General features: G+C 42.5%; 2 protein-coding genes across 6 annotated transcripts in view; both read right to left on the bottom strand.

Moving 5' to 3' along the window:
• Window positions 1-2494: 2494 nt before the first annotated feature.
• Window positions 2495-10590, bottom strand: c1qtnf5 (C1q and TNF related 5). Of its 2 annotated transcripts, XM_034115194.1 has the most exons (5): window positions 10510-10590; window positions 9933-9988; window positions 7390-7492; window positions 4770-5014; window positions 2495-4017 (listed from the first exon to the last, which is right to left on the bottom strand). In XM_034115194.1, exons 4-5 carry the CDS (start codon window positions 4999-5001, stop codon window positions 3497-3499), a joined length of 753 nt encoding a protein of 250 aa, XP_033971085.1. In that variant the 5' UTR covers window positions 5002-5014; window positions 7390-7492; window positions 9933-9988; window positions 10510-10590; the 3' UTR covers window positions 2495-3496. The 2 variants fall into 2 exon arrangements, with proteins under 2 accessions (XP_033971085.1, XP_033971086.1); XM_034115195.1 differs by lacking the exons at window positions 9933-9988; window positions 10510-10590 and adding an exon at window positions 7698-7784.
• A 411-nt stretch (window positions 10591-11001) lies between these two features.
• The window catches only part of kmt2a (lysine (K)-specific methyltransferase 2A), a 38137-nt gene continuing 22359 nt past the window's right edge, over window positions 11002-26779 (bottom strand). For 2 of the 4 annotated variants that reach the window (XM_034115199.1, XM_034115202.1), the window contains exons 17-34: window positions 26078-26292; window positions 25896-25990; window positions 25541-25678; window positions 25299-25457; window positions 25049-25160; window positions 24876-24954; window positions 24563-24723; window positions 24309-24455; window positions 21548-24167; window positions 18724-21246; window positions 17741-17812; window positions 17432-17658; window positions 17123-17197; window positions 16851-17025; window positions 16186-16293; window positions 15911-15991; window positions 15661-15790; window positions 11002-15543 (exon numbers count right to left, since the gene is read on the bottom strand). In XM_034115199.1, the coding sequence (XP_033971090.1) occupies window positions 15268-15543; window positions 15661-15790; window positions 15911-15991; window positions 16186-16293; window positions 16851-17025; window positions 17123-17197; window positions 17432-17658; window positions 17741-17812; window positions 18724-21246; window positions 21548-24167; window positions 24309-24455; window positions 24563-24723; window positions 24876-24954; window positions 25049-25160; window positions 25299-25457; window positions 25541-25678; window positions 25896-25990; window positions 26078-26292 (7393 nt within the window). In that variant the 3' untranslated portion in view covers window positions 11002-15267. The remainder of the gene's footprint in view (window positions 15544-15660; window positions 15791-15910; window positions 15992-16185; window positions 16294-16850; window positions 17026-17122; window positions 17198-17431; window positions 17659-17740; window positions 17813-18723; window positions 21247-21547; window positions 24168-24308; window positions 24456-24562; window positions 24724-24875; window positions 24955-25048; window positions 25161-25298; window positions 25458-25540; window positions 25679-25895; window positions 25991-26077; window positions 26293-26779) is intronic. The other 2 variants (XM_034115201.1, XM_034115203.1) reach the window with 2 other exon arrangements.

The following is a 26779-nucleotide window of genomic DNA, read 5'->3' as shown; positions in this document are numbered from 1 at the left end:
TAAACCAAACAAATAATAAATTAAGTGGATTTTGTCCACTTAAATGCCACTTATTTGTCAGTTAAACCCTTACATGTTCAGTTATTAACGTACAATTATTTTTAAAATGTACCTTATTACCATACATCTTGAGTTGATCTCATGCGAGCAGGTGTTATAAAATGCTTAACATCTGATTTGGAAAGGAAACTATTTCTTACACTAGCTTGTAAATTGAGATGAATGTCATTATGATTAATAGATAATAGAGCTCATTTATAGCCAAGAGGTGTTGATTGAGATAGATTCCTGGGTGACTTCTTTCTGACACTCTCAGCCAGTGTTGCTCTCATCACAGAGGCTCCTCAGGGCGCTCAGGCTGTGCATACAGATGGGTGAGATGATCTGTCCTGCCCACGCGATGTGTAGCACAGAGTGATGAATCATGATCCTCCTGTGATGTCAGACAGTCAGCTGCTGCAGTGATGCTCCACAGTGAAGCTCCACTGCCCCCTGCTGGTCAGAGCTGGGCCTCCAGTTACAGCTGAACGGTCTGATGGAGATCAAGCCAAAAACAGAGATAAATAGTTGGTAAAAGCCTGTTATCTATTGGTTCTAGCTGTATGTATCCCTTTGTTGATCACAAATGTTTTGGCTCTATTTTATGTTTTGCTCTCTTATTGAGGACTATCATTTAATGTATTGTTTCCGGTAATGTGATGTTTTTGGAAACCCGAAGGAAGATGTTTACACAAATTACAATTAAACACAATCGACACATGTTTTTTGAAACGGTTTTTACACTGAACGCCCTTAAAGGTCCCCTATTCTACTGTTTTTCATCAATATATTATAGGTCTCAGATACAGTGCATCCGGAAAGTATTCATACCCCTTCACTTTTTCCACATTTTTGTATGTTGTATGCTTTTGTATGACATTTTTGTCATTGTGGGGTATTGTGTGTGTAATGTTGAGAATTTTTTTTTTTTTTAATCCATTTTGAAATAAGGCTGTAACATAAGAAAATGTGAAAAACCTTAAGGGGTATGAATACTTTCCGGATGCACTTTATATACAAAACATGTCTCTGAAGTGTTTGGCTTGAAATACCAAACATATCATGCATCAGCATCCCATAAACCCCTCTGTTTCAAAAGTGCTGATACTTTAGATGAAAATAAGGAGCCACTCCCCACGCCCCTCTGAGAGATATTTGGTTAAAAAGAACACAATGGTGCTCTAGGAGGAGATTCAGGTGATAGGGGGGGGGGGGGGGGGTTACCTTGGTTGGTTATTGGCTAATGGTTACACAAGCCAAAAAATCGTTATGACATCATAAAGTGGCCAAAATCCGATCAGCTCATTTTCAGACAAGTTTTTATATAAATGGATCAGGACAACAAGTGAGAGAATCTCTTTACACAGAGGGGAAACATGTTTATGTATAAAATACATGAAAAAGTGGATTTTGCATAATAGGTGACCTTTACATTTCTCTCACTGTCTTTTCTGAACATACCTGTATTTATCCTTTCCCTGATACACCTGGCATACCGCCGGGAACTCTGAGCCTCCTGAAGAAGCTGCTCAGTTGGCTCTGATTGTCTTGCAAGAAAAACTGAAAAGGTTAGTACTCAAGACATTTGTGGAGATCAAATCTAAATGGCATGTTTCAAATCTAAATGGCATGTTTTCTGAGCAAGGCAGCCATCCTTAAACTGACTGAGTTTGTTTTCATCCTTTACTTGTTGACCTAGGAATATCATGTAGGGTGCAAAGTATAATTCAACTTAATTTAATTATTAATAGGGAAAAAGTATAGAATTTTAGAGGCATTTTCACAGCCAGTAAAATATATTTTACAGTGGATGCCATGATGCCATGAATATGTTGTATATGCTCACTGATGTCTGACTATTTCTACTGCAGCATTAAAGCTTTAATCCAGACGTCAGACTCTTGCCCTCCTTCACCGCTGACATCGCTGACCAATGAGAGCTCAATATTTTAGGAAGTTTTGTCACTGCTTAGCCATCAGCTTCCAGCAGAGAGATTCACAGGCTGTGAACTAATGGAAATAACTGAGGGGAAGATTGATGAACTCCCTGCTTCACTCATTCTACCCGAGAAGGAAAGTTATGAGGACATAGTCAACACTTAATTATGTGTAGTATTCTCAGGGAGTAAAGGAAAAATAACATTTCCTCATGTGTGAGGCAGCATATACTTGACAGACACAGAAAGACTTTACTTAAGTTCTGGTCTTGTCAGTGTTTACCCTCCTGAATAAACAAGCCCGCCTCAAGAAAGATGTCAGGAGACACTGAGAGACTCAGCTAAGCAAACTGGGAAATTAAAACATGTTATTGTTGTTTTAAGATATCACTAGAAGAAGGAGATGACTTACATGAAGCAGCTCTCGTGTTGAAGTGAAGCTGGAGAGGCTAACAGCGTTTGGTGAAACCATTAGGCCGAAGTTAAAGTGTAAATCCAGTGGAAAAAATTATTCTCGAGACTTTTTCATTTACTTTGATAGTGCTTTGCCTTTGGAAAAGAAAACCAGGGAGTTGGGTGTGTCGTATCAGATTTAAATCATTAGAATTATTGGACTTAAATATGTTTGTAGAGTTCCAGCTCCGCCTCAACCCCAGCTATAACAGTAAAAAAATAGTCACACAAAGAAAATGTAGCTATTTCATAATATATATCGAAAGGGACACTTTTTCTGCAGAAAGACTACTTAACTTTAAAATAAATGTGTACACACTAAAAGACCACAGTGAAAACAAAAAATAAATGTGATAGGAGAGGTCAAGAATCTAATTTCAATTTGCTGATAATCAACTTCAGTAGGGATTTGTAGGAATTGTGTTTTTACACTGTTTTTTTTGGTACTAATAGTAAAGGAGTACTTTTTAAGTATTTATGTAAGGTACTGTAAATGTATGTACATGCATATATAATAAAACAGAAGTGTCCACAGGCAGGTATGTTATGTGAAACTGACACAGATATCAAGTTTAAAAATTGAAGCTCAAATTGTAGAACTCACTTACTATAAGTATAAAGCGTGCATTGCTATTTATGGTAACATAAATATCAGTCACTTGTGTTTTCAAAACACAATGTTTTTTTATGTTTGTTGTGCAGATATTATTGAGGAAAACAAAAGTGCAATACAAAACATAAAAGTGGTTTGAACTTGTAGGCTGTTGTTGGCTGGAGGCCGTTATTCAAACATCTGTTACAAGATTGAAGTGTTGCAGCAGTTTAAAGGCTGCAGATAAAGAACAGACACTGAATAAACAGCACATATGCCTCACACTTCACCAGTAAGGCATGTGCCATTAAAGTAACAAAGTCTGGAGTGTATTATACTCATTACACAAATACAGATGTATCAAGTCACTGCCTATCCAGAACTATTCAATTAGAAAACTGAAAAAGGAAAATAAAAGGCAGGTTGTGTCATTTCCCAAAGTAGAATATGACTTTGTTTTGTTCATAGGCACGTGTCATGCAAACACAGCAGAGTTTTTCCAGTCTGAGTAGACCAGGAAGCCATTGAAGGTGCTGTCTGTCTTTGTGCTGGAGTAAAATCCATTGTACTCCGAGAGAGCCATCTGGACCCACACCTGGTCCCCGGGGATGAGGTGGAGCAGGGAGCCGCCCGACAGAGACGCTGGTTTAGGCCAGTTGCCGTAGTACTGAAAGTAAGATGCCACAGTGTGTGCGTTCTTCATCAGGTCAAACTGCAGGCTGGCTCGGTACACTGTGGCGTGGACTGCAAAGTAGTAAACTCCTGGCACTTTGCAGGTGAAGCGTCCCGTCTCCGTGTTGTAGTCGCTCTGTTCATTGATCACAACCTGGTCAAAACGGACCACATCGCCCACAGTGAGGGGTAGAGCGTGGCCCTCGGAGAGTTTGACACTGAAGGCAGATTTTGGGGCCACTGCACACTCTCCTGCCTGACCCCTCTCCCCCTTTTCTCCATTATCACCTCTGTCCCCCGTCAGGCCTCGCACTCCTGTCTCACCTGGAGGAGCACAGACATCAGAATTAACTTCAGATATGCCTCACATAACAGAGGTGGGACCAAGTCACAATTATTATATAAAGTGGTGTGTCTTACTCGTCAAGTGTCGTAATACAATGCTGCATTGATTTGGAGTCATTGGGTTGAATGGCATTGAAGCCATTGATACGACTTGAGACCTTTTAAAACAGAAACTGCTAAATCTTTATAACAATATTCAGGTCAAAAGGAAAAAGCAATAAAATCCTATTAAAATTGGTGCATATTTCTTGCCCAGTGTAGTAGTCATATGGACTGGGAGTCAATGGTTCACCTGAAAGGGAAGCTGTTGAAAAGAATTTAGACTATTCATCAAAAGAATGTAGAACCTTCATTAAACTATTCATAATAAATAGAAAAAGCACTAATATCCAATATGAAGAGGTAGGTCCTTCTTGTTACAAGGCTGCATTGACTTGCAGTCATTGGGTCACATGATCAAAACAGCTGTGCCACAAAAGATACATGTGTTATAACTTGCTGGTATGGAATAGTTTTATTTTAACAATTCAAAATGAAGGGAAATTAATTAAATTGTGGTACCCTTATTTTAATCTTCAGACTTGGGGGAAGTGATCATGTACTTTCAAGTCTTAAGCCTCATTAGTGTAGTCGTCCAAGTCGAGTTATAAGTCTTTACATTTGTGACTTCAGTCGGACTGGAGTCCACACCTCTGTCACATACTCGAACATGAATAAATTAAATAAAGCACCTGGGTCTCCTGTTTCCCCTATCAGTCCCTTCTCCCCCGCAGCAGCGTCCCTCCCGTCCCTCCCGTCTCTTCCTGGCTGACCCGGACCACCATGAGCTCCAGCAGAGCCGGGGATACCGGGGTGACCAGTGCACAGACTGGGGGGGATCTTGTTGTCTTCTAACTGGTCTGAGAGATGAACTTGGAGGAGAAGGAGGGAGTGCAACAGAGGCAACAGCCGGAGCGAGGACATTGCAGCGTCAGGGCTGAGGGACAAAAGAGAAAAAGGGTTTAGACAGGGTTAAGATAAAGGAAATATGAAGGTTTACAAACGAGTCTGTGGAAGAGAAACACCAACGTTTAGACTGTACAACATACAATGGGAAAATAGTGATGTGTTTAAGCTAAAGAGCACCACAAATGCCACTATAAACATCACTGCAAATCAACTTCATCAGATCACAGAAGCTGGGAAAGCACATATAAATATTGAAATTGCAGCGTATTTAATCACACAGTGTAACAACATAATTTAAGTCTCAGTTTACCTCTTTTTGTCAATCACTCTGTGGCACAGGATTACAAAAGCTATACTTGAGATGCAGTTAAGTAAATGGATCAAATGAATGTAAATTATTATAATACTCATTTATATTTTTTTATATGAAATGCCTCAGGCAGAACGAGGTCAAAGTAAAACTGAAATTACCTTATTATATTACTGAGCCGGCATTACTCATTATATGTCAGTCCTGCCAAAACTCATAGGAAACCAGTAATTTCAAACAGATGACTTGTGAAAGTGTCCAACTCCACTCAGGTATCTTAATTAAATCTATCAGCTTTAAAAATATTAAAACATGCTTATAATTGGAGAGCTTTTCTCGGATTTGACTGTAGACACACTGACATGGAGCTTGTGTTTATTATCACAGGTGTAGTTATGTTTCCCCCAGCTTTCTCTGATAAAAGGTTGAGAGTTATGATAGTGAAAACAGCATGCTCTGTTTCAGGGAAGCCTTTGGCGGGATGTAATGGGGAGAACAATTAAATAGAATTTACCAGAAATGGAATAAAATTAAACCAAAAATAGATTTGAGCCCAAATGCATTTGACTATATATAATGTTATATTATACATTGGTGTAATTGCAGAGTACACAATTAGAGTTAATAAAGTTTTATGCGAAATATTCGTTTTTTCAAATAAGGAGGCTAATATAACACTAATTCTTGGAGCCATATCTTTTTATATCTTTAAAAACAAAATAAGGCACTCTTAGTTTCTATGCAGATTTCACTAGTAAAAATGCGATGTGATGCTGAATACCAGACAGACTTCTCAGAAACAGTTACTCATAAAAGTTAAAATAAGTAACCTCAAATGTTCTCTTTCCATCTGCTTCTGTTTCCTGTTTGTGTATCATCAATTCCCAGATGTACCGGACAGTATAACAGACATGAACTGTAGTGCTACCTAACCTGTATATAATCAGTATCTGGTTTCACACCCCCCTACATTATTTTCCTGCATGGATTTTGTTTATCTCTCCTTCCCTGTGGCCTTGTCCGGCCGTCTGTCTGGCAGCATGGCGGCGTCACAGGACCATAGAGAGAACTGATGAGCCGAGCAGGAGCTCTGCTACCAGCTCTCTCGTGGACTCCATGTTTATGGGTAAAAACCCGCTGTTTGCGGTGTGAGACAATCATGAGAACAGTAAATAGTGCTTTGTCATCTATCTGGAGGTCCACTTATTGTTATTGAGAGGCTACAACCACAACAGCTGCAAAATAACAGAGAGACACAGGAGGAGGGCAACAAGAAACAGAAAGAAACAGAAAGAGAGAGAAAAGCATGTCAGCGTTCCTGGCAGAAGAGCAGAGCAGACAGAGGACACATAATGGAGAGTCCGAACGACTGTCTGAACGACTGCTTTAGGCATGAATTTATGAAGAAAACCAACATGAGATGCATTTATGTTTACTTATAGGTGGAAAACAGACATATGAACTACAACACACTTCTTTAGACTTTGTACCACTTGGAAGTTAGTTGTTTTCTGAAGTACTGTATCGTACAATTTTTAGGCCACTAATTTACTTTTTAAACAATACATTTCAGAGAGAATTATTGTACTTTTTACTCCACTCATTTAATCATCACTGACAGCTTTAGTTGCCTGCTTACTTCATATAGTAAGATTGTTAGATTATAATAAGGACTCATGAATGTGATAGATTGATTTAAGAAAAAACAATCCAACAATATATGCTAGTTAAAATTGGGTCCACATTGACCAGCTACAATATCTAAATAGTACTTAACCTTGAATACATCAGTAACACTTTTTTAACTTAAAGTATGAGTTTGTATGCAAACGTTTTATTGCGGTTGTGCTACATGTACAAAAGGATCTGAATACTCCACTGCCTTAATGTTTTAAACATTACACAGCAGTCAGTCTACGCTACACTATGATGCACTTTCTGGTAATTTAGTTCTTACTGGTTGCTCTGAAGGAAGGCAAAAAGATGGCAGTACTGCTGTTACCAACACTAAAACCTTCAGGCATATCTCAGCTCTGCACATGTGTAGATCAGCTGTGTAAATAAAACCTCAGGCAAATATCAAAATGACTTACCAGATGATGTAGTATGAAGTCTTAGGGGAGCCGCTGCTGAAGTGTGAGAGTCCAGGAGAGAAGTGAAAGTCGTCCCTCCCTTCTTGTGTCTGCCTGGGAAAAACTGGAAGGAATGGTAATAAAATCCAATTAGAAACTGGGGTGGGTGGGAAAGGAGGAATTGAGGGTGGAGGAGAGAAAACAGGGTGGAAACAGAGGAAAATATGTGATGGTGATCCAGCACAAATAGAAGAGAAACATTTCAAACAAAAGTGTTACAAAATCGATATGAGAAGGGGATAAGGAGGGATGTTTAGGACATTGCATACCATTGTTTGGGAAACTCTCCAAGACTTAACCACAGAAAGTTCAGAGGGCTGTGGACAGAAAAGGGAAAATATCCCAATACCAAACACAGCTGAGAATGTGCTTGCTTTATAACACAAAAACTTGTTTTGAAGACGGACTGAAAAGTAAGATCCAGAGAGATAAATACAGATATATTATGACATAAAAGCAAACAGACACAATCACGTTTTCTTCCCTGTGATTTTCTTAATCTGCCTGCAGGATGAGGCAATTTGCTTCTTCAAGATAACATCTTCCTTCACTATCAGTCTTGCACTCAGGCTCAGTAATCCTCTTCTCCCTGAAATCCTTCAGTGGCCGTGTTAAATTGATAAAGCGAGAGCTCTTAATATCTTTTTGGCAAGGAAGCCAAACTTGAGCTCTTTAATTCAGCAGCTCCCTTAAATTCAGGCCAATGAAAACATGTTTGGACTGTAATCGCACAGCAGTGACCCACAGCACACCAGAACTGTGCCAAGCCTGTCCTATTTCTGAGGAAGAACAGAAAACAGACAATAAGCAGGATGAAAGCTTGCAGCAGGACTGTGTGTAGTAATTTACAGGGGGCAGACATTACATTACAATATTTTACAGGTTTACATTTGATTGTCTTACTTTAGAATACAATTTACTTATTGCATGTTTGTTTTAACATTACATCCAACTATCACTTTTTAGAGGACAACCTTGGTCAGCTAACACTATCGTCCGGACAAAAGTATAAAAAACTATTTTATGGATTAAATAGACATGTTGTTTTAAGGATCAATTCAAAATACTTAAAGTGGACCTATCATGCTATATTTGAATAATATATTGTAGGGCCATACCTATATAAGGTATATTTAATATTTATACGTTTTGTTTTTCAAAATACCAAACAGATCATGCATTTTAGCCATGCCTCATTTCGCTCTATTTTGCTCTCCTCCACCCTGTCTTTGCATGCGCTGCAGCTGACCACGCCCCCCCTGCAAGGGGCCGAGTTACGAGCGTCGTGTTACCATGCTGTTACCATGCTGTTACCATGCCACGGCAACCTCTCATTCCCCTGATAGGTCAGCTCCTCCATCCTGACATCAGAGAAATGTTCAAATCTGGATCTGTATCAGATCCGTTGCAGCCCCGTTTTTAGAGATTTGGGTATGGAGGAAAATAGAGAGGGTTGTGTTTTCTGACACTTGGTGAGTTCCCTGGAACACCGGGGACACATATTCATGTATAAAAAGACGTACAAAAGTGCATTTTGCATGATAGGTCCCCTTTAAGTATATTTAATTGGTCCCATAACTTTTCATTTACCGCCATCATGTAAAAAAAGGATTTATATAAGCAGCAGTTGTTGCTTGGTGTTTTGCACCAATTAGCAAATGTTAGCATGCTAACACACCAAATAAAGATAAACATGCATGGCGAACATTATATCTGGCTAACTTTAGCATGTTAGCATTGTCACTGTGAGCGTGTTGGTATTTTGATGTTAGCATTTAGCTCAAATATAGCCTAACAGAGCCAAAACACTTTTGTTTTAATCAGTAAGTTTACACATATAACTTTGTGCTAATTTGACAAAAGATGACTCTCACGTGAATATGAGCTTTGTTTAACGGTTGTCTGGAAAACATGACATAACATACGTTTGTGAAACACACATCTCTGGCTACATTAAATTAATTAATTATCTGTCTTATTATTCTGGTAGGTATATTGGACTGAAACACCATGTGCTATTCGAAAAGCTTGGTGAAGGAACAAGGTAGTTTGCACGTCTCTACCCAAGTGTGGGCAGTATAGATGTTGCATGGATTTACATGAGGCTTATAAATCACGGAAAAAAACTTCAAAAGTAAAAAACGTCTTTTCTCAGGGGAGCAATGTTAACGCCAGAGGGCTGGATTTCCGAGCTGTGGTTATAGTTTAGAAACTACACAGTAAATCATTGCATTTACATCGATTCATCTTTAAATGTTATTCACTCTATTGAGGCAATTCGAAAGATATAATATTGTGAATAACAGCACACACCCTGTTTGTGTCATATGTTTCCCCTGAGAGCAAAGAGTGCAACTGCCCTGGCTGAACACATGGGTCTGCTTAGTGTTTTTTTAACGTTAAAACGCTGGTTTTATGGGAAAGAGATGAATGGGAAGGAGGAGTATAGGGGGGGTCAGAAGCTCCTTTAAACAAGAACTGACTTTCCTTTGAATTTGACTCACCAGGCTGTTGTGAGGAGGGGTTTTCAGCGAGCTCCTGTGGAGGCAGTGAGCTGAAACTGAGCCATGCAGCGGAGTTAAAACATGTTTTTAATTACAAGACTCAGCACATTCTGGGACAGCTACATTCATTTCCTGTAAGAATCCATAAACTGCTGCCCTGAGGATTTACTGTTAATACAGAGCACTTGGCAACTCGCAATATAAAATGATTTATCATGGGTGGTGGTGATGAATTTGTAGCAAACGTATGATTGGGTTAACTGAATAAAAAGGCATAAAAAAGTCCTTCCTTTCGCAAAAAAACTGTGAACTTATGCAATTATTTCCCACATCTAGATGTTGAACACAAAAAAAGAACACATTAATGAGCCCAGAAATAACTTGCTCCAATAAATTAAACATATAAATAAAAATGAATGAGATGCAAGTTTGTATGTGGTTAATCTGATCTGATATTATACCATTGTTTATAAAAACTCACTATAATACAATTCAAATATTCAAACATAGGGTTATACTAAAAAAGTAAACAGTAAAAAGAAAAGAAAAAGCTAGAAAACGGGTTGGTGTGCCTTACCTGGAAACAGCTCTTGAGAATACGGTCCATTTGATGCAGCTTCAGTTCCTTTGAATGTTCTAAAAGCTTTTTAAGGAGTTCTCATCCTGTCGGCTTAAAACGATCTGCTAATGAGGATCATGTGATCAAACCACCATGTGGTCAAAACCTCCAGAAGAGCGATTTAATTTTCCTATTATTGTTTTCTAAACCACATATCCTCCAAGCCCAGGGGAACACTTCTCTCAAGAGACGAGGAGAGGAGCAATGTGATCAAAGGTTGCAAATGAACTTTTGTAGTTTGTCAGTTTTTTTAGACATTTTGATGAAAGACCGTCAAAAAGCAGACTGATGTTTCCAGCATCCAGAGAGCAGAGATTTCATCGAATCCTAGCACCTAAACAATTCAATTGAATATATATTTTTGTTAGATATAAATTAGCTAGACAGTGCTGGAATTTTTCAAGATAATATATGTTTTTTATCATTCATTAAACGAAGCAAGAGACAAAAAAGAGTAAAGGAGACATGTTTATTATTTAAACTATCACTTAAATAAAAAAGTGCATAGAAAATAAACATGATTAGAAACTTTTTTCTTTTTACACGTATTTACAACTTTGTTTCCTAATTATACATTCAACCAAGTAGTTTGTGGTCTGTTTTACTGTGGTAGTCATCCTTCATTTTGTTGATGTGTATTGAAAGAACACTTTTTAAACGGGAGAAAATATGATGTTGAAATCATGAATACCGTTATTACGGAGAGCAGGAGGAATATTGATAAGACAAAGGTATATTCAAGGCATAAGAAACAAGCCTGTTCATGACCCATGATCCCTCTCTTTCGCACGTCCTACCGCCACTCGCTCTGTGACACCACATCCCATAGGCTGATAACTTCTATACACAAGAAACAATTAGAAAATTACAAATACGTACTCATCCGACCTCTCCCAAACTTTAACTTGTAAAAGAACAATTCAGGGTGGATGTTGCACAAAATAAATAAATAAAAAGTTTTCAACATCAGCATTATGACTTTCTATAAAAAAAAAAAAACAGTACATGATAAGTACAACCAAAGCTTCGGAGGAGAGAGAGGTGGGAGACATGAGAGGTTTTCCAAAATGGAAAAGACTGCATTTTGGTAAGATCTTTAAAACTTCTGGTGAGTCTCCACTGAACCAAACTCTTAATTTATACCACATCAAGTAAGCCTTCTAAAAAAAAGTCCCTGTTAAAACGTACAAAGAAAAAAAAACATTCACTACATCAACCAGAGGGGATAAAAACAAAATGGCTGACCTCAAGAAGTTTACAACCACATTAATACAGTTACATTTCTCATCACATAAAAACCGATCCTTTCCAGAAACAAAAGTGAAAAGAAAAACTGCAGTGCTCCTCGTGATGGAGGAACGTTCGCAGGCACAGCAAAATTGGTACTGGATATCAAGATACGAAAGAATGATGCACGTTAAGTTTCATCTGATAGTACTGTAACACAAAACCATTATAGAGTACATTGAAACATTGCTATTAACCATTATAAATCTGCTGTTTTGCTACTGTAACTAAGTTTGTCTGTCCATTCCATATATTGTATAGATACTAAAGTACAAGAAATTACTATGCATGTTTCCGTATAATATTGTTATGTATTTATACTATAATTACAGATAATGACGAAGAGCCACTGGTGTGGCGTGGTAAAATGAAATCCAGAGAAACAACAAACACCATTTCCTTATTGTATATATGCTGTTAAACAGTGGAGTAAATGACTTATTGTTCACCGAAGTGGATCTCGAGGAGTGAGAGCCGTACAGAGCCCTTGGCATCAGTTAACGTGTTCGTATCACCGATGCTGGCGAGAAGTATTGAGCTAACCCAGTGAGAACATGTTGTCCCACAGACAGAAACGCCACTGCTGTTTACACTTAATTATTATTCCCAGTGCTGAAATTAAACCGCTGCTGCCGCCCAGTTTGAGGTCATATCTACATATCGTCCATATGTACCAAGGTTGTTGACGCAAGAACTGAAAACAAATGTAGCTGACAAAGTATCACAAGTCTGGTGTTGTGGAGAAGGAATATACATTCATAGTTGACCTTAGCAGCTGATCCCAGCGAGCCCGATGAAGGTGCAGCTGTACAACCACCGGCCCGTCAGTCACCTCATGACCTGATCTGGGGCCCTAAATGGAAAAGCCTAGCCGAGGTTTGTACACGCTGCACCTTCAGGAAGGAAGGGCTGCTGGAGTGGTCCCTGCCTTCACTTTGTTGCAGAAAAAGAGTCAAGTGCACTTTGCTAGAGCCTCAAACGCTTATCATAAAGAGTAATTCAAGATGACCAAACTCAGTTTTATTCCCACGGCCTGATGCACAAACTCTAAGTATTTTCAGTGACTATCTGTGCTTGTGGTTTTCAGTATTGGAGTTGCATTGTCTGGAGAGAGGGTTGTCCTATGTGTGTTCAGTGCCCGTGTCACAGCTAAAGTGCAAACCGTGTGGATCATACTTTTGTTTTAGGAAGAAGTGTGGGAGGAACTGCTAACGGCCTTTAGGTGATGACAAAGTCAGCGTGAATGACGGACAACAATAAATTAGTTAAGAAAGGACAAAAACAAAGACTTAAGTCGCATAGTGGAACCTGCCAGTCTAAACAGTCTGATCAAATATTCGGTCCGGGACATGAAGGCTTGTCAGAGAGACGAGGCATGCTCATTTTCAACTAAGGCAAACCACAGGGAGAGTGAGAGAGAGGATAAGAAGTGATTTCTTGATGGAAGTGGTTTCTTTAATCAACAGATTGGCTCGACGGGGTTTTAGTGAATGCTGTTGGTAGCATTAAAATAAAGGCACCTCTTTATGATACGTCTGCAGAGGGATAAAACAGTTTGATGGGACTTAAGTTTTAAACGTGACAAGAGAAACATTTTGTTAGGACTGCCTTGGAGCGGCCGGTAAGTGGACTTGATTCTCGGTGTGGTGTGATGTGGTGACAATAAGGCTGGAGAGAGGAGATATCTGCTATGGATCAACAATCTTTGCTCTCTTAAGTGCATAATAATAGTTCACGACTGCCATACTGCCAGCTAGAACTGGGACAAGGAAAATAACCGTCAGCTCTGAACAAACTGCCCGCGATAGATAAGAGAGCTACTGGTGGACTGAACTCAACGGGACCAAGCCACAGACCAGTGTCAGTCTTTGGAATCAAAGAAAACATTCAGGCTACAAAGAAAACAAAGAAAAAACGAAATTACAACAAAAACAACTTCGAAAAGGCAGCGGAATACAAAACATAGAGACCGAGCATTAGTGTCTGTAAACCTCTATTTCCTACAAAAATGGCAACAAAATAAATACGATTCTTAAAAAATATAAATACCATCATTTAGTGCTATTCACTAGTGAGTGCTTTTTAAGTCTTTTTTTGTAGAAAAATATACATTATTTACATTTGTTTTTTCAAAGCAAGCATATTTTCATGTCCATTATAAAAAAGACAAGATAAACAGACAAGAGTTTAAAAGACGTAATACAAATAAAAAAAAACATTTTCCATAGTAATGGTTATCACAACAGGCCAAGAAGAAATCCAGCTGTGTGAAAATTCAATTCAAGGGCGTGATGTTTGGTTCTCTCTGCTGCTGTAATTTGGAACGAGACTCAAAAGTCAGAGCTTATATAATAATTACATAAAGCACGTTTGATAATAACAACAGCATGGATCTGTATGTTTCTGTAAGATCTGCTCCAAAAGATTTTAAATACGTCTACTAAAGCACATCAGTAGGGTTCTCCAGTCCCTTGGCTGTCAGTCCACCAGAATCTCTAGCTGCCTCGCTCTGTCATGCCAGAGGCTTAATCCCACCGATAACATGTCGACATATCTGTCAGACCAAAGTCAATTTAAGTACAACGGATGCTATCGACCTCAGATATCATCCCATACAGGAACGGCCAAAAATAACGTTTTTCTTTTTTAAACAAATCTACATTTCTACCCGCTTGTCTCTTTTTTCTCTCTTCCTTTCTGTGGCCACAGCTCCCCCTGCTGTTTCGACCGGTACAGCTCCTGTCAGGCTGCTCACTGAAAAGCAGCTCCTATTTACAGTGTTAATGTACACACCTAGGGGAAGGTTCCTGTAAATCACAACAGCTCTGAAGGCATCAGCACATATTCAGACAGGGAGATGTGCATCAATAACATCCGACACTCCAATATAAATAAAAAAAAGATTTTAACAATTTTTCTTTCTAGTAAAATATCTCTTCCCAGTCCCTTCAACAAATTGCACTTTGGTGTAAAACGGAACCGAGTTTTTCACATCTCAGCATTAGTGGACCGTAAAATATTTTTTATAAAATTAAGGAGGATGGGCCAATGTAAAAAATATGAAGGGGTAACTTTATCATCCAAATGTAAATTAAAGTTAATATTGCAATGCTATGAAGGCCAAACTGTTTCATGACTCACCTCTGAAGGTGATCTCCCCATGCCAACTGTTAATGAGACAAAAGGAGGCACAATATGTTGGAATCTCTACAAGTGGCCCCTCCTCCAAAATGGCCCTTCCTATTTGTACAGTACGACCCGCGGCCGCTGCCAGTGTTTCCTGCCAACACGTGCAGCAGAAACACTCTCAAAGCTCGCGCCCTGATGGCAGCGGTCCTACGCAGGCCGGACCCAGGAAGTCCACCTGAACAATCAGAACATGGCGGCACTGCTCCACAGATTTGCAGTCCTCTTTCAGTCGTTTAGAGTTCAGTTGAGGAACTTGCGACACTTCTTGGCGCCGCAGTTGCAGGGTAGCTTGTTGCTGGCATCCTCGATGGGGAACTTGTAGTCGTAGGTGAGCTCTTCTCCACAGTAGATGCGTCGAGAGGCAAAGATGACGATGTGCTTCTGGCCGTCCACAGTGATGACCCGGGAGTAGCAGTTGGGCTCACAGGAGTGGTTGATGAAGCGGGCGGCGTTGCCATGCACAGTGGCATCCACCACCTCATAGTCATCGATGCGGAACATGTAACAGCCAATCCCCTTTGAAGAAAAAAAAAACAGAGGTTTAAGGTTTTATGAATGATATGTCATACTCCTATAAGTCAGGTTAAAACATTGAACGAAAACATCTTCAACTCAAAGATCCTAAGACCTCACCTTTCCATCGTAATATTTCTCCCGTTTGTCAGTGAGCACAGACCGGATGACATTTCCAGAATATTCAATGATCATCTCCGCAGCATCAATGGGTTTCTTGCAGAAAAGACCTCGGCCATGAATGGGAGACCTGTAGACGGATACAGTTAATTACAGTAATGGTTTAACACTGCATTTTGTCATGTCACATTGTATATTATCTTCATATTTTACAGCTTTTTACCAGCTTAAAAGATTTATAAATGATTACCTGTAAACTCCAACCGTTTCCTTCGATGTGACCTTGAGCTGTTTGAATCTCACAGCCAGGGGAAGCTCCATGGAGGCACGCCTGCAACAGCAACATGAAAATATAAATGCTGTGGTCTTAAGTGATAATCTCACAAAATGTTATTTTAGAACTGTTAACAGTCTTAAGCTTTAAATTGATCCTTTAGGGGAGACATTGAAGTGTAGCAGTGGCACAAAGACAGTATGTATTTACTGTGAATACATAACGGAGATTTTGTGTTTTCAGAAACTGACCTAGCTGTCCGGAGCTGCCCTTCATCATCATCGTCTTCTTGCTGCCTGTACTCAGGAGGCTGGCGATGTTTTGATGCCAAGAAATTGAACATGTCAAATATAGACCTCCTGAAGGGAAAGCAGGTGGGAGAGACAGTAGTCAGAAACACAAACGCACAAGATACAGAACAGGTTTTTGGTTACAAGTTTGTTTAAAACCGTTTTTTTAATAATGAGCATTAAGTCAGAAAAAGGGTTTTTGATTATCCTGGTCAAGTCAAGTGAAAGTTTACAACAGCCCAATATCACAAAGCATGACTCAAAGGGCTATTAATATAATAAAGACAGCAATGACAAACATAATAAAAATACACAAAAACTGTATTGGCAAACTGTATTGTAAGGCATACAAAGAAGCCTAGGTGTGTGTGTGTGTGTGTGTGTGTGTGTGTGTGTGTGTGTGTGTGTGTGTGTGTGTGTGTGTGTGTGTGTGTGTGTGTGTGTGTGTGTGTGTGTGTGTGGTGTGTGTGTGTGTGTGTGTGTGTGTGTGTGTGTGTGTGTGTGTGTGTGTGTGTGTGTGTGTGTGTGTGTGTGTGTGTGTGTGTGTGTGTGTGTGTGTGTGTGTGTGTGTGTGTGTGTGTGTGTGTGTGTGTGTGTGTGTGTGTGTGTGTGTGTCCCTTCTTTACCTGTGGTTGATCTCTGCACGAGCCGACCCGTGAGGGTTGATGGGAGGTTCCTCGGTTTCCTCTGGTTTATGGAAGCGGAAGCGGTAGCTGCGACAGTGTCTGGAGCCGTAAAGCTGCTCCAGCAGGAAGACCACGGCCTCGTGCACGACTCCCAGCATCTTCAAACCATTCACACCTGGGAGGAACAAAGACAAACGTTAACAATGAATCATTTACGAACACAAAAACTTATCTATTCTTTGTTTTGTGGGGAAGTTAGAGTGATGCCTCACCTTCAAAGGAGAGCTCATTTAGCCGTGCGTTGGAGCGAGCTTCCTGCACCTTATCAGTCAGGGATTTCCAAGCCTCTGTGAAGGGTCAGTATTTCATATTTAAGTTCAATGTTTTACACACACTTTAATACGTTTTATTACATTTGTAAAGAGCATTTAGCAAGAACAGTAATGATTTGTGTTAAAACATAATATAAAGCATCCGTTCTTTGTGAGAACAAACAGCACTGTGGACTTTATTTTCAGCAACAAGCTCATTATAGCTTTATACTTTTTTAAAACAGTGAATGTGAAGTTGTTTTTTCTCACCTTCGATACTCTCACAGCGGATGTGGAAGCCGTCCTCGCTGCAGATTTCAAAGATGATGCCCTTCTTGGGTTTGCTGTCTAGGCCGGTATCCCTGCTGTTTCCCTCTTCGTCAGGTGGTGAAGCCACAGGAAGAGACGCTGCCCCCCCTGCTGCTGATGGTTTGTCTTTCCCCACTACTTTCCCCGGTACCACAGGACCTTCAGATGCCTTCTTTTTACCAAGCACACTAGAACAGATTTAAGGCAAGCATTAGAGTTATTCTGTATATTCAGTATGACGATGGGTACCTGGAATGGACGGCTGCATACCTCTTGTTGGTTGCCTTGTCAGCGGGCTTGCCTGTGTCCATGGGTTCAGGGTAGCTCAGCTCTTTGGAACTGCTAGAAAGGAAGATGGGAATATATTTTATGCAAAGTACTAAAAACAACTGAAAGTTATAGATTAATTCAAGGTGAGATATTTCAATTCTCTGTACTTGAACCAGTGTTTCCCCAATAATTGTACAACAAGAACTCCTGCCAGGCCCAAAGATAATTTTTAATAATTTCAAATATCCATTCCAGTGTTTTCACTATTCTGCAGTAGTGAGTAATAAATAAGAGTAAGAGTGGTAAGTGGTGGAAGCCTGCTAAAGTCAGTTTAACAAATGAAGTGGAACTGATATTGTTGGTAGCATACAGGTAATAAACAGGCAGAACATAATATCATATCATAAAACAGATTACTGATGCTATTTTGCAGTAAATGTTATATGTGAAGTTTGCTGCAGTGAAGCCCCTGTGTCTTTATATGGAGTAAGCTCTGTGCCGGACTCCATTTAAAAATTAGCCATATTGCCTGTCAGCAACAGGTCATTTTGTAACTTGAGAAGCAATTCAGCCTTTTGGGCTCTCTGACTAATTTGGCATTCAGTTAACACACGAGTCATAATGTTTAACTCAACTCTTGGCATTATTCCTGGTGTTTTCCACAGCTGTTTTTGAAAAGGGAAATAATGTGAGAAATAGGGCCGACAGACATATTTCCTTCTTAATATGTGTGCTGCATTTGATGGGAATGCAAATGGTGGTTCATGTAGATACAAAAAAAAGTGATTTGGAAAATTCGCCTGGGCAAAACTTTAAACAAAAAAAAAATTTGCAAAGTTTTTTAAATATTTCTCAATGTCACATTCTTTATGCAGGACCCTATTGGAGAAGGTTACTGCCAATTCCTCCCATGTATTGATGTGAATAGAAACAAACCAAAAGCACAATACATCTCAACCAGCCATAAATAATAACAGTCTCACCTTGGGTTTGGGCGATGTCGTCCTGCGGGGTTGCTGTGAGGCTCCTCTGCCTGCGCCGCCTTGAGCTTCTTCACGCTGGTTGTGTCTGAACTCTGCCTGCTCCTCTTGGTTTTCTGTTTGCCTTTCTCTGCTCCTGAAGTGCTGGAGTTAGGCTGCCTTTGCTCCGATGATCTGGAGATGGGAGTTATTCTTCTGCTTTGGGCGTGTGCGGAGGTTTGTGTGTTTGTAAACACTCCAACAACACGACCCTTGGCCGGACTTAGAGAGGTGGCTAGAGTAACATTGGTGTTGTGACTGGAGTCCACAGTGTGGGTTCTGTTGATGGGTTTGGGCTGCAAGTGGACATTACTAACTTCTGTCTTTCCTTGCTGGTTGACAGCCATGCTGATAGTCTGTTGGGACGGCAGGAGGCAGATGCTGCTGCCTATAGTTGTTTGCACAGAGCTCAGCTGTGGCATCAGAGAAGCGCCTGCTGATTGAAGGACCATTGGTTGATCTGACAGGCTTAAGCTGTGAGGACCTGCCTTGAACAGGAGGTTGCTAATTGGCCCTGTGATCTCAGTGGAGCCGAGCACAGGGGTGGAGATGGAGACTGTTCCTGGTGCAAGAAGGCCAGCGGCACCACTAGAGGGCACAGACACAACATTCAGCACTGACTGACTGGGGTTGAGCCCAGAGACTGTGCAAGGTATGAGGTGAGTGGAGGCATCGTGGCCCAGGATACCAGGCTGGGCCACACCAGGAATCCTCTGCTGAAGGAGGGTAGTGGGATCGAAGTACATAACCCCGCCTGATTTTGGTCTCTTGATAATATTTGGGACCTTGCGCTGAGAAGTGTAGAGGGTGCCAGGAATGGTAGCAGTAATCTGAGGGGAAGACAGGTTGATTAGGGTCATGTTGGGAGGGCCAACTTCAGATGGGGCCAGGGTGGGCTGGCTACGGGAGGGGACCGGCTTTTTATTCTTTCTTGTTCGAGTACGAGGGATGGGCCTCTTTTTGCCGTGAGCTAAGGCGAGTACAGTCGGGGAACAAGTGAGAGAGGAGGGACTGGACACTATGGCAACACTGTGACTCCGACCAGCTTCTGAGACCAGAATCTGGGGCTCGTGGGGCAACCCGATGAGAAGCCCTGAGGTGGTGCTGGGGATTCCCGTCTGGAAACCTGCCTGTGTGGTTCCTGTGAAGGTGTGAATCTGGGAGGGGTGGGTCATGGTGCCCAGGACTTTGCCTCCAGCAGGAAATATTGGCTTGGCCGTGGATATGGCAGTATTCAACCCTGTGGTAAGTGTGACAGTGTCCATCATTGCACCGGCGCCAAGTTTTTGGGCAACACCATTAGGGACGGTCTGAAGAACGTAAAGAGGCTGGAACTGCTGGTTGACCACGATGAGCTTGTCAGGGCCCGGTTTGATGAGTGCTGGGCTGGAAACCTGAACCTGGGATGGTCCTGGGACAGGAACTGGACCGGGGCTGCCTGCGGCTGCAGCGGAAGCAGGGATGTACTTCTGACCCTGAAGAGGAAGGGAGGGTGAACTCGGCAGACCCGGGGTACCAGAGCTCCTGGGGACATCCTGGTTCCCTTGGGGTTCGACCACCTGGCCAATGGCAGGGCTGGGAATAAACTGCTCAGGAGTCATGTGACCCTCTGTGACCTGTGTTGTAGTGTCATGCTGCTTCTCTGACGGTGACACACTTGGCCCGGCTCTTTTCTTGCCCCCACTCTTTTCTCCTCCGATGGTCTCTGAGTCAGAGGTCAAGCCCAGCATTGTGCGGTCTGAGGTTTCAGAGATGAGACTCCCAGCAGTGTGGTTCTGACTGGTGCTGACGGAAGGGCTGCGTGTTGTCAGGACCGAGAGGTCAGAAGGCAGCTCCAAAGGAAGATAGGGCTCCTCCACAGATATGGAACTATTCACACTACTCTCCACTACACCTCCGCTCTCAGCAGTGGGCAGCTGCTGGGAAAAGTCTTCAAACAGAATATCTTTGGGCCGGTTGACATCCACTCCAACATAGCTCTCATCGAGGAGAAGCTCTGAGGAGGACGGCTCAGACTGCTGACCCAGAGCCTGCATTGACATGGAAGGTGTGTTGAGGACAAATTCCATGATGTCAGATGGCAAAATGTTACCACAGTCATCACTGTTGTTGTTGTCAGAGTCAGATTTCAGAAGGTCTGTGCTGAGGGACAGTTGGGCCTCGAGAGGATCCTGACCCTGACTCTGAGGCTGGGACTTGACCCCGCCTCCGAGAGGAAGACAGTTTTCTTTCTGGTTCTTTCTGCCTTCTCGCGGGTTGCCACTTGTGGCTCCCCCGCTGTTGTCAGCCTCCTTGCTCGAGTCATGGGGGTCAGCTTTCTCTGTGTGCCTTTCTCGGCCCCTTCTCCTAGGAGTGCTCTTTTGGGTCGTGGAAGAGGAGGTGGCTTTAGTCGTGGTGGTGGTGGTGCTGGTGGTGCAGATGCTGGTATCGCTCTCTGAGCCATCGTCGACGCCATCTAGCTGGCCGATATGCTGCTTGCCTAAGGTTCTGTCAAACACGGCAAAGAAAATATGTCTTATTATAAGAGACGACAGAAAATAAATCACAGATAAATACAGGGTTCATTCAGCATCAAATCACACAAGCACACACCTGCAGGAGACACACATCACACATGGCCTGTTTGCTAGCATTAAGAAACATACATTTCAAAGAACATTGTACTCTTGTAAAAAATATATGAATGCAAGCACTTTAAACTTTTGAAAACTTTATTTGTATAGACTCGTATGGACCCTTTGGTACCATACAAAGCAATCATTGTATCAGAATAAGTGTGTGTACTTACAGAGCACTCAGCATGTCCTCCTCAGCTTTCCCTTGAGCCATTTGCTGTTGCTGTTCCTCGTCCTTAAGAAAGCGCTGCAGCTGGGATCCCCTTCCAAGACACTGGTCTATCCCTTCTATGGATGGTAGACCTTCACCAGGGTTGATTATTGTTCGGGTGAAGTTGTAGTAGTAAGGGTCTTTACCCCTCTGTTTCATCTCACTGTCTTCATCGTCGCCGCTGTCCACTGACGAAGAGGAGGTGCTCATATCATCCGCTCCATCCACCTGCCCCTCAGCCGACTTCTTTCGGCCACCGCTCCTCCTCTTCACCACGGGCCCGGTCCCATCCCCACTGCCGTAGAAAGGGAGGTCTTCTTCTCCGTACGAGCGAACCCCGTAGAAAGGCGTGAGGCCGAAGAACATGTTGGAGCGTGCGCGGGCACTGCGTCGAGGATAGCGCCGCTTGGCCGACCCTGACCCGTCACTGTCGTCCTCGTGATGTTTGTCATCCATGCATCTGTCGTGGTCGTCTTCGGGACCCTCATCCTCTGTGCCTTGAGTGAGGAGGCTGTGGTGGTCTTGGAGCTCGCTGTGTGAGTGCTCCTTGCGCAAATCCTCTTCCTCGGTGTGAGTCTGGGTGTCGGATTCAGAACTGTCACTACTGCTGGCAGAGGGCGAAGAGAAGAGGGCGGAGCGTGCAGAGCGACGGGTCCCGTGACCGGAAGAGACGGTGGAGGTAGTGGTCGTGGGACAGGAGGAAGAAATACTACCCGCCTTGCCGGTCCCATTGGGGTCAGTCTTGATATCCGTCTTCAGTGCAGTTACAGTAGGGGGTTTAACGGATCTCTTCTTCTCTCTAGAGGACAACGGCAGCTGGTTAGTTGTTGGTTTGGTGTGAGACTGAGCGGAGGTCTTCACTCCTTTCTCCGGAGCTAATGCCCCCTGCTGCAGCTGCTGTAAGTTCTCCAGACTGGAGCTGTTCTTCCTCTCAGGACAGGAGTAATTTTCTCTGCCCTTCGAGGATGACCTGTCCCCTCCTGGGTTATCAAGCTTCTCCCCCTGAGCCTTTCCTTGGGCTTTGGTGCTGTTTCCAAACACTGGAGCTTTGCTATTGCTGCTGTTGTGGGAGCTGGGGTTTGTAGCAGCATGAGCGTTGGTGCTGCCGGTTGCTTTTGTATTATTGTTCAGAAGGGGAGATTTGTTGCTGCTGTTGCTGTTTTGAAGAGTCTTTTCTCTTTCACGGTCTTTGGACGCCTCTCTGCTGCCTGTAGTCTTAACTTTGGGGTGTTTGTCTTTGGCAGCTAGGGCTGTAGCCGGTAAGGCTAGGAGCATGGAGCTTCGCTTGACAACATCCTCTTCTGCTGGTGTCCTTGAAGACCACACAGGCTTCATAGGTGCTGTTGTGGTTGGACCTGATGAGTGATCATTTGATTTCCTTGAATTGGACTTCTGGAATGAAGATTGTGGGGAGCTGGATTTCCCAACAACGGAGTCCTTGTGGAGTGAAGCTGGCATTACATTTCCAGTGGAGCTACTACTCTCTTTCCCTGAGCTGAGCTTGTCCTTAGACTGGGCGATGCTAGAGGTGGGGGTGGCCCGGTGACGAGGCATCATACCTGCAGAAACATCCAGCTCTTTGCCTCCATGTTTCCCTTGCTTGTCCGTCTGCTTGGCGCTGCCACCTCTCTGCTGACAGGTGAGAGCAGCGGTGCCCACAGGGGGGGAGGACTGGCCTGAGATGGCAGGTGCCAGTCGGGGGCTCTTACCCTCACCTCCAGCCTGTTTGGACTGACTGCCAGGGTTACTATCTTTCCCCGAGGCAGAGTCTTTGTTTTTCTCCAAGCTTCTATAACTGGAATCTCTCGAGGAAGGTCTCCCCTTATCAGAGTCTCTGCTTGACGGTCTGTCTTTACCTTGACCTGAGTCTTTTCCCGTTTCCCTGCTATGTTGTCTATGCTTCTCAGAGTCCCTTAACCCTGCATCTCTACTGAGAGACTTCGATTTATCAGTATCCTTATAGCTGGAATCTCTAGAGGAGGATTTGCTTTTATCTGTTTCTCTATTGCTTGACTCTCTGCTAGCCTGTCTCCCCTTCTCAGAGTCTCTGTTAACTTGTCTCCCCTTTTCTGGATCTCTACTAGGAGGACGCCCCCTCTCGGGGTCTCTGCTTAACGTTCTCCTCTTTTCTGGCTCTTTTGCTGGTATTTCACTCTTGTCAGAGTCTTTTTGCGCTGTTTCTCTGGATGATCTGTTCTTGTCCGAATCCTTAGAAGCTTGGTCTTGACTTGAAACCCTCCCCTTGTCCGTGTCTCTGGATGCTTGCTGTCTGTATCTGTCTGTGGAGAAGGTTCTACCTCTTTCATTTTCTCTCTGGACTGGACTCTTAGCTGAGTCTTTGCTGATGTGTCTGGACTTTTCAGGGTCTCTGGCAGGGGAGGGGATGAGGGGAGGGGGAGAGGTAAGGGGTCGTGACACAATGTGAGGTGGGGAGGTCACCCCTCTGTGTCTGTTCAGCTGGTGGGAAGAAGGAGAGAGCGAAGGGGAGCTGTGGCGACGTGAATCAATATTCCGCAAGCCGGGGTTCACCAGGGAGTCGCCTACTGTCACAATTTCATGGCTTTGGGGATGAGAGGTACCTCCTTAAAAGAAAGAAAGGGAAATTGAAATGGATACTTATCTGTGAGAATCAAGGACAAGGTAAATTGAAACTAATTTCTACAAACCATATCTAAATTATGTAACGAACGTCTTCTTCTTAAAAAAAAAAGATGCATATTTACCTGGAGAGGGCATGGGTCTGGGGCCTATGAAGCGCTGACAGGGGGGGTAGCTTGGGTGTCGGTTCCTGGTGTAAACCCTGAGCTTAGGGGAGTCGGTGGGGGAAAGGGTTTCAGAGCGCCTTGGGGATTCAAATGGATCTGGGAAGTCTTGATATGAAAGAAGAAGACACAATTTAGATCAAGACGGTAGCACATTTGGCTCATCATATTTTAAAACATTAAAACCTGAACTAGATCAAGTCAATATAGTTTACCTGCTATGTGAGGTGGGCTGTGGGCTATTGTGCGATTCTCCTCAGGAGCCATCATGCTTTTCAGGTCAGATTCTATCACTGTTGGGTGGCAAACTATTATCCTACAGGTGTACACACAGCGCTTTCTGGCATCCAAAGTACTCCAGTACACCCTTGAACACCTGGAGAAAAGAGAATTTATTCAGTTTGCAATTGAAATGTCCTCCAGCAGATGTACATTCATTGAAGGGATAATAATGATGAGGTACAAAACAATTGTTAGGGAAGACTTTCAAGTGAATGAAAAGGTAAAAGAAACGGAAAAAAAACTCACTGGTATCCTACAGGGAAGAGTTTGCGTTTGCAGTCTGAGAGTTCAGTCAGTATCCCCAAACAATCAATAGTCATGGATCCTGCAATGAACGTTTTTAAAAAGGCATTTAGACATTGGGAGTAAATCAAGGAAATGGACATTTATCCACCAACATTTTCCATTGATCAACCTACCTATCATCATGTGAATATTTTCAGGCTCCAGTCCTGCCAGCCACTTCCTCCTGAAGCTAATGCCCTCCAGGTCCACCAGGATCCTGCGGGTCACCTCAAACCCAGACACCACCTGGAGAAAAATGACAAACATAGGAAAGGTGAATTATTATTTATGACAAAGATACAAAAACGTGAACCTACTTTTAAGGTGGCTGCCATCTAAATGTATTAATGAACTTCTGATTTTATAGAAATTCGTTTTTCTTACTTCTCCCTTGATGAGGTCCCTGTGCTTTGGACAATAGACTTTCTTGTCCTCCAGGAAGACGCAGTGGCACTGGCGGGCGCACATGAAGTGGTAGTTGCTGGTGCAAGAGGTGAGGCAGCAGCCAACTGTGGCCCCTGGCTTTTGACACTTCTCACAATGCTGAATAAAAAGAACAACAGGTTGTAAATGTCTGGCCAAGAAAACAGTGAAGAAAAAGAGATGTGATAGACTGAATGTCTTACCAGCTGTTTCCCCCTGAGAACAGCCATGTGAACATTCTTCAGCGAGCCGTCGTCGTCTTCAAAAACTTCGGCGGACCACAGTGCGCAGTTCACATGGGTCCACTCATTCTGACCAATGTACAACAGCCTGCCACCCTCCTGAAACAGTGACAGAGTCATTGTTATGTTTGTCAAAGAGAGTTCAAACAGGTTCAATTCAAGGCTTTATTGCATTCATTTGCACATTAGCTACAGTGTAGATATGGCAATGAAAAACGTAGGTCACAGGCTCTTCCAACAGTACAACATATATATAAAAATAAATAAAAACAGATAAAATAGTGCAAGTAAATACAAATAAAAGTTCCTGACTCACATTAGTGTTTTCATCCCCATACTTGAGACACAGAACACATTTCCTGTTATCACTGACGCCTGGCGGAGGAGGAAGCTCTAGGCTGTCTTCACGATCTGTAGAAAATCATTTAAAATAAAATCAATAAGTGACAAAAAAGCATGCCTGTAAGTATTTGTATATATATTTGCATAATAGCTTACCAGGCAGCAGTGGGGGTGGTGGGGGTAGAGATAAAGGGAGAGGAGGAGGGGAGGCTGGAGAGTCTGGTTCACCGGGGGTTTTGGGCCGAGGGGCTGGGATGATCTTTTTCATGAGGTGGGGGAGCTCAGCGCGGGAGAGCTCCTGTCTCTCCTGCCACTGGGCGTAGTTGTGGTCCAGGGAGGGAGGAAGCACAGCGTTGGGGAGAAGCCCGCTGCTGGGGCACCACGGAAAACAGAGACAGGCAACATTAATAAGTGTGTCAGTACTAACAATGATTGGGTCATTTACAAAGTTGAGATTGCTTATTGTTTGTTATAACTGTTTTTTTTTTACCAGCAATCAACAAAATGAAAAATATCCCTTAATGCAGACGGAAAATTAAAACAAATACAATATTTTATGAAGGGTGTTAGAGAAAGAGATAACAGATTTTAAGTGATATTGAAAAGCAATAAAATAGTCTTTAATCCCTCCAAAGTATTATACAGATTATAATCTAAAGGCTTTTACCAAGAAGCCATAAAAGTCATATGACTATAATGTGAGCAGTTTTACCAAGTCAAGCAGTGATGGTTAATTGGTGTCTTGTGAAGTCTCATAACTTAAGACAGCAGAGGCAGCTAAACAGGCATTTAAAGGATCACTAATACTACATGCAACAGAGTACACTGACAAGTAAACCACAAATATCTATCAAAGAG

Source organism: Trematomus bernacchii, unplaced genomic scaffold (genome assembly GCF_902827165.1).
Source record: "Trematomus bernacchii unplaced genomic scaffold, fTreBer1.1, whole genome shotgun sequence".
NCBI lineage: Eukaryota > Metazoa > Chordata > Actinopteri > Perciformes > Nototheniidae > Trematomus > Trematomus bernacchii.
This window is presented reverse-complemented; position numbering and strand designations above follow the sequence as displayed.

What these genes read in the sequence shown, in the direction of transcription:
- c1qtnf5 (XM_034115194.1), bottom strand. Translation starts at nt 5,001, where the DNA reads ATGTCCTCGCTCCGGCTGTTGCCTCTGTTGCACTCCCTCCTTCTCCTC. An exon ending in AGGGGAAACAGGAGACCCAG is followed by an intron (nt 4,018 to 4,769) that starts GTGCTTTATTTA and finishes GTGCTCCTCCAG; the next exon opens with GTGAGACAGGAGTGCGAGGC.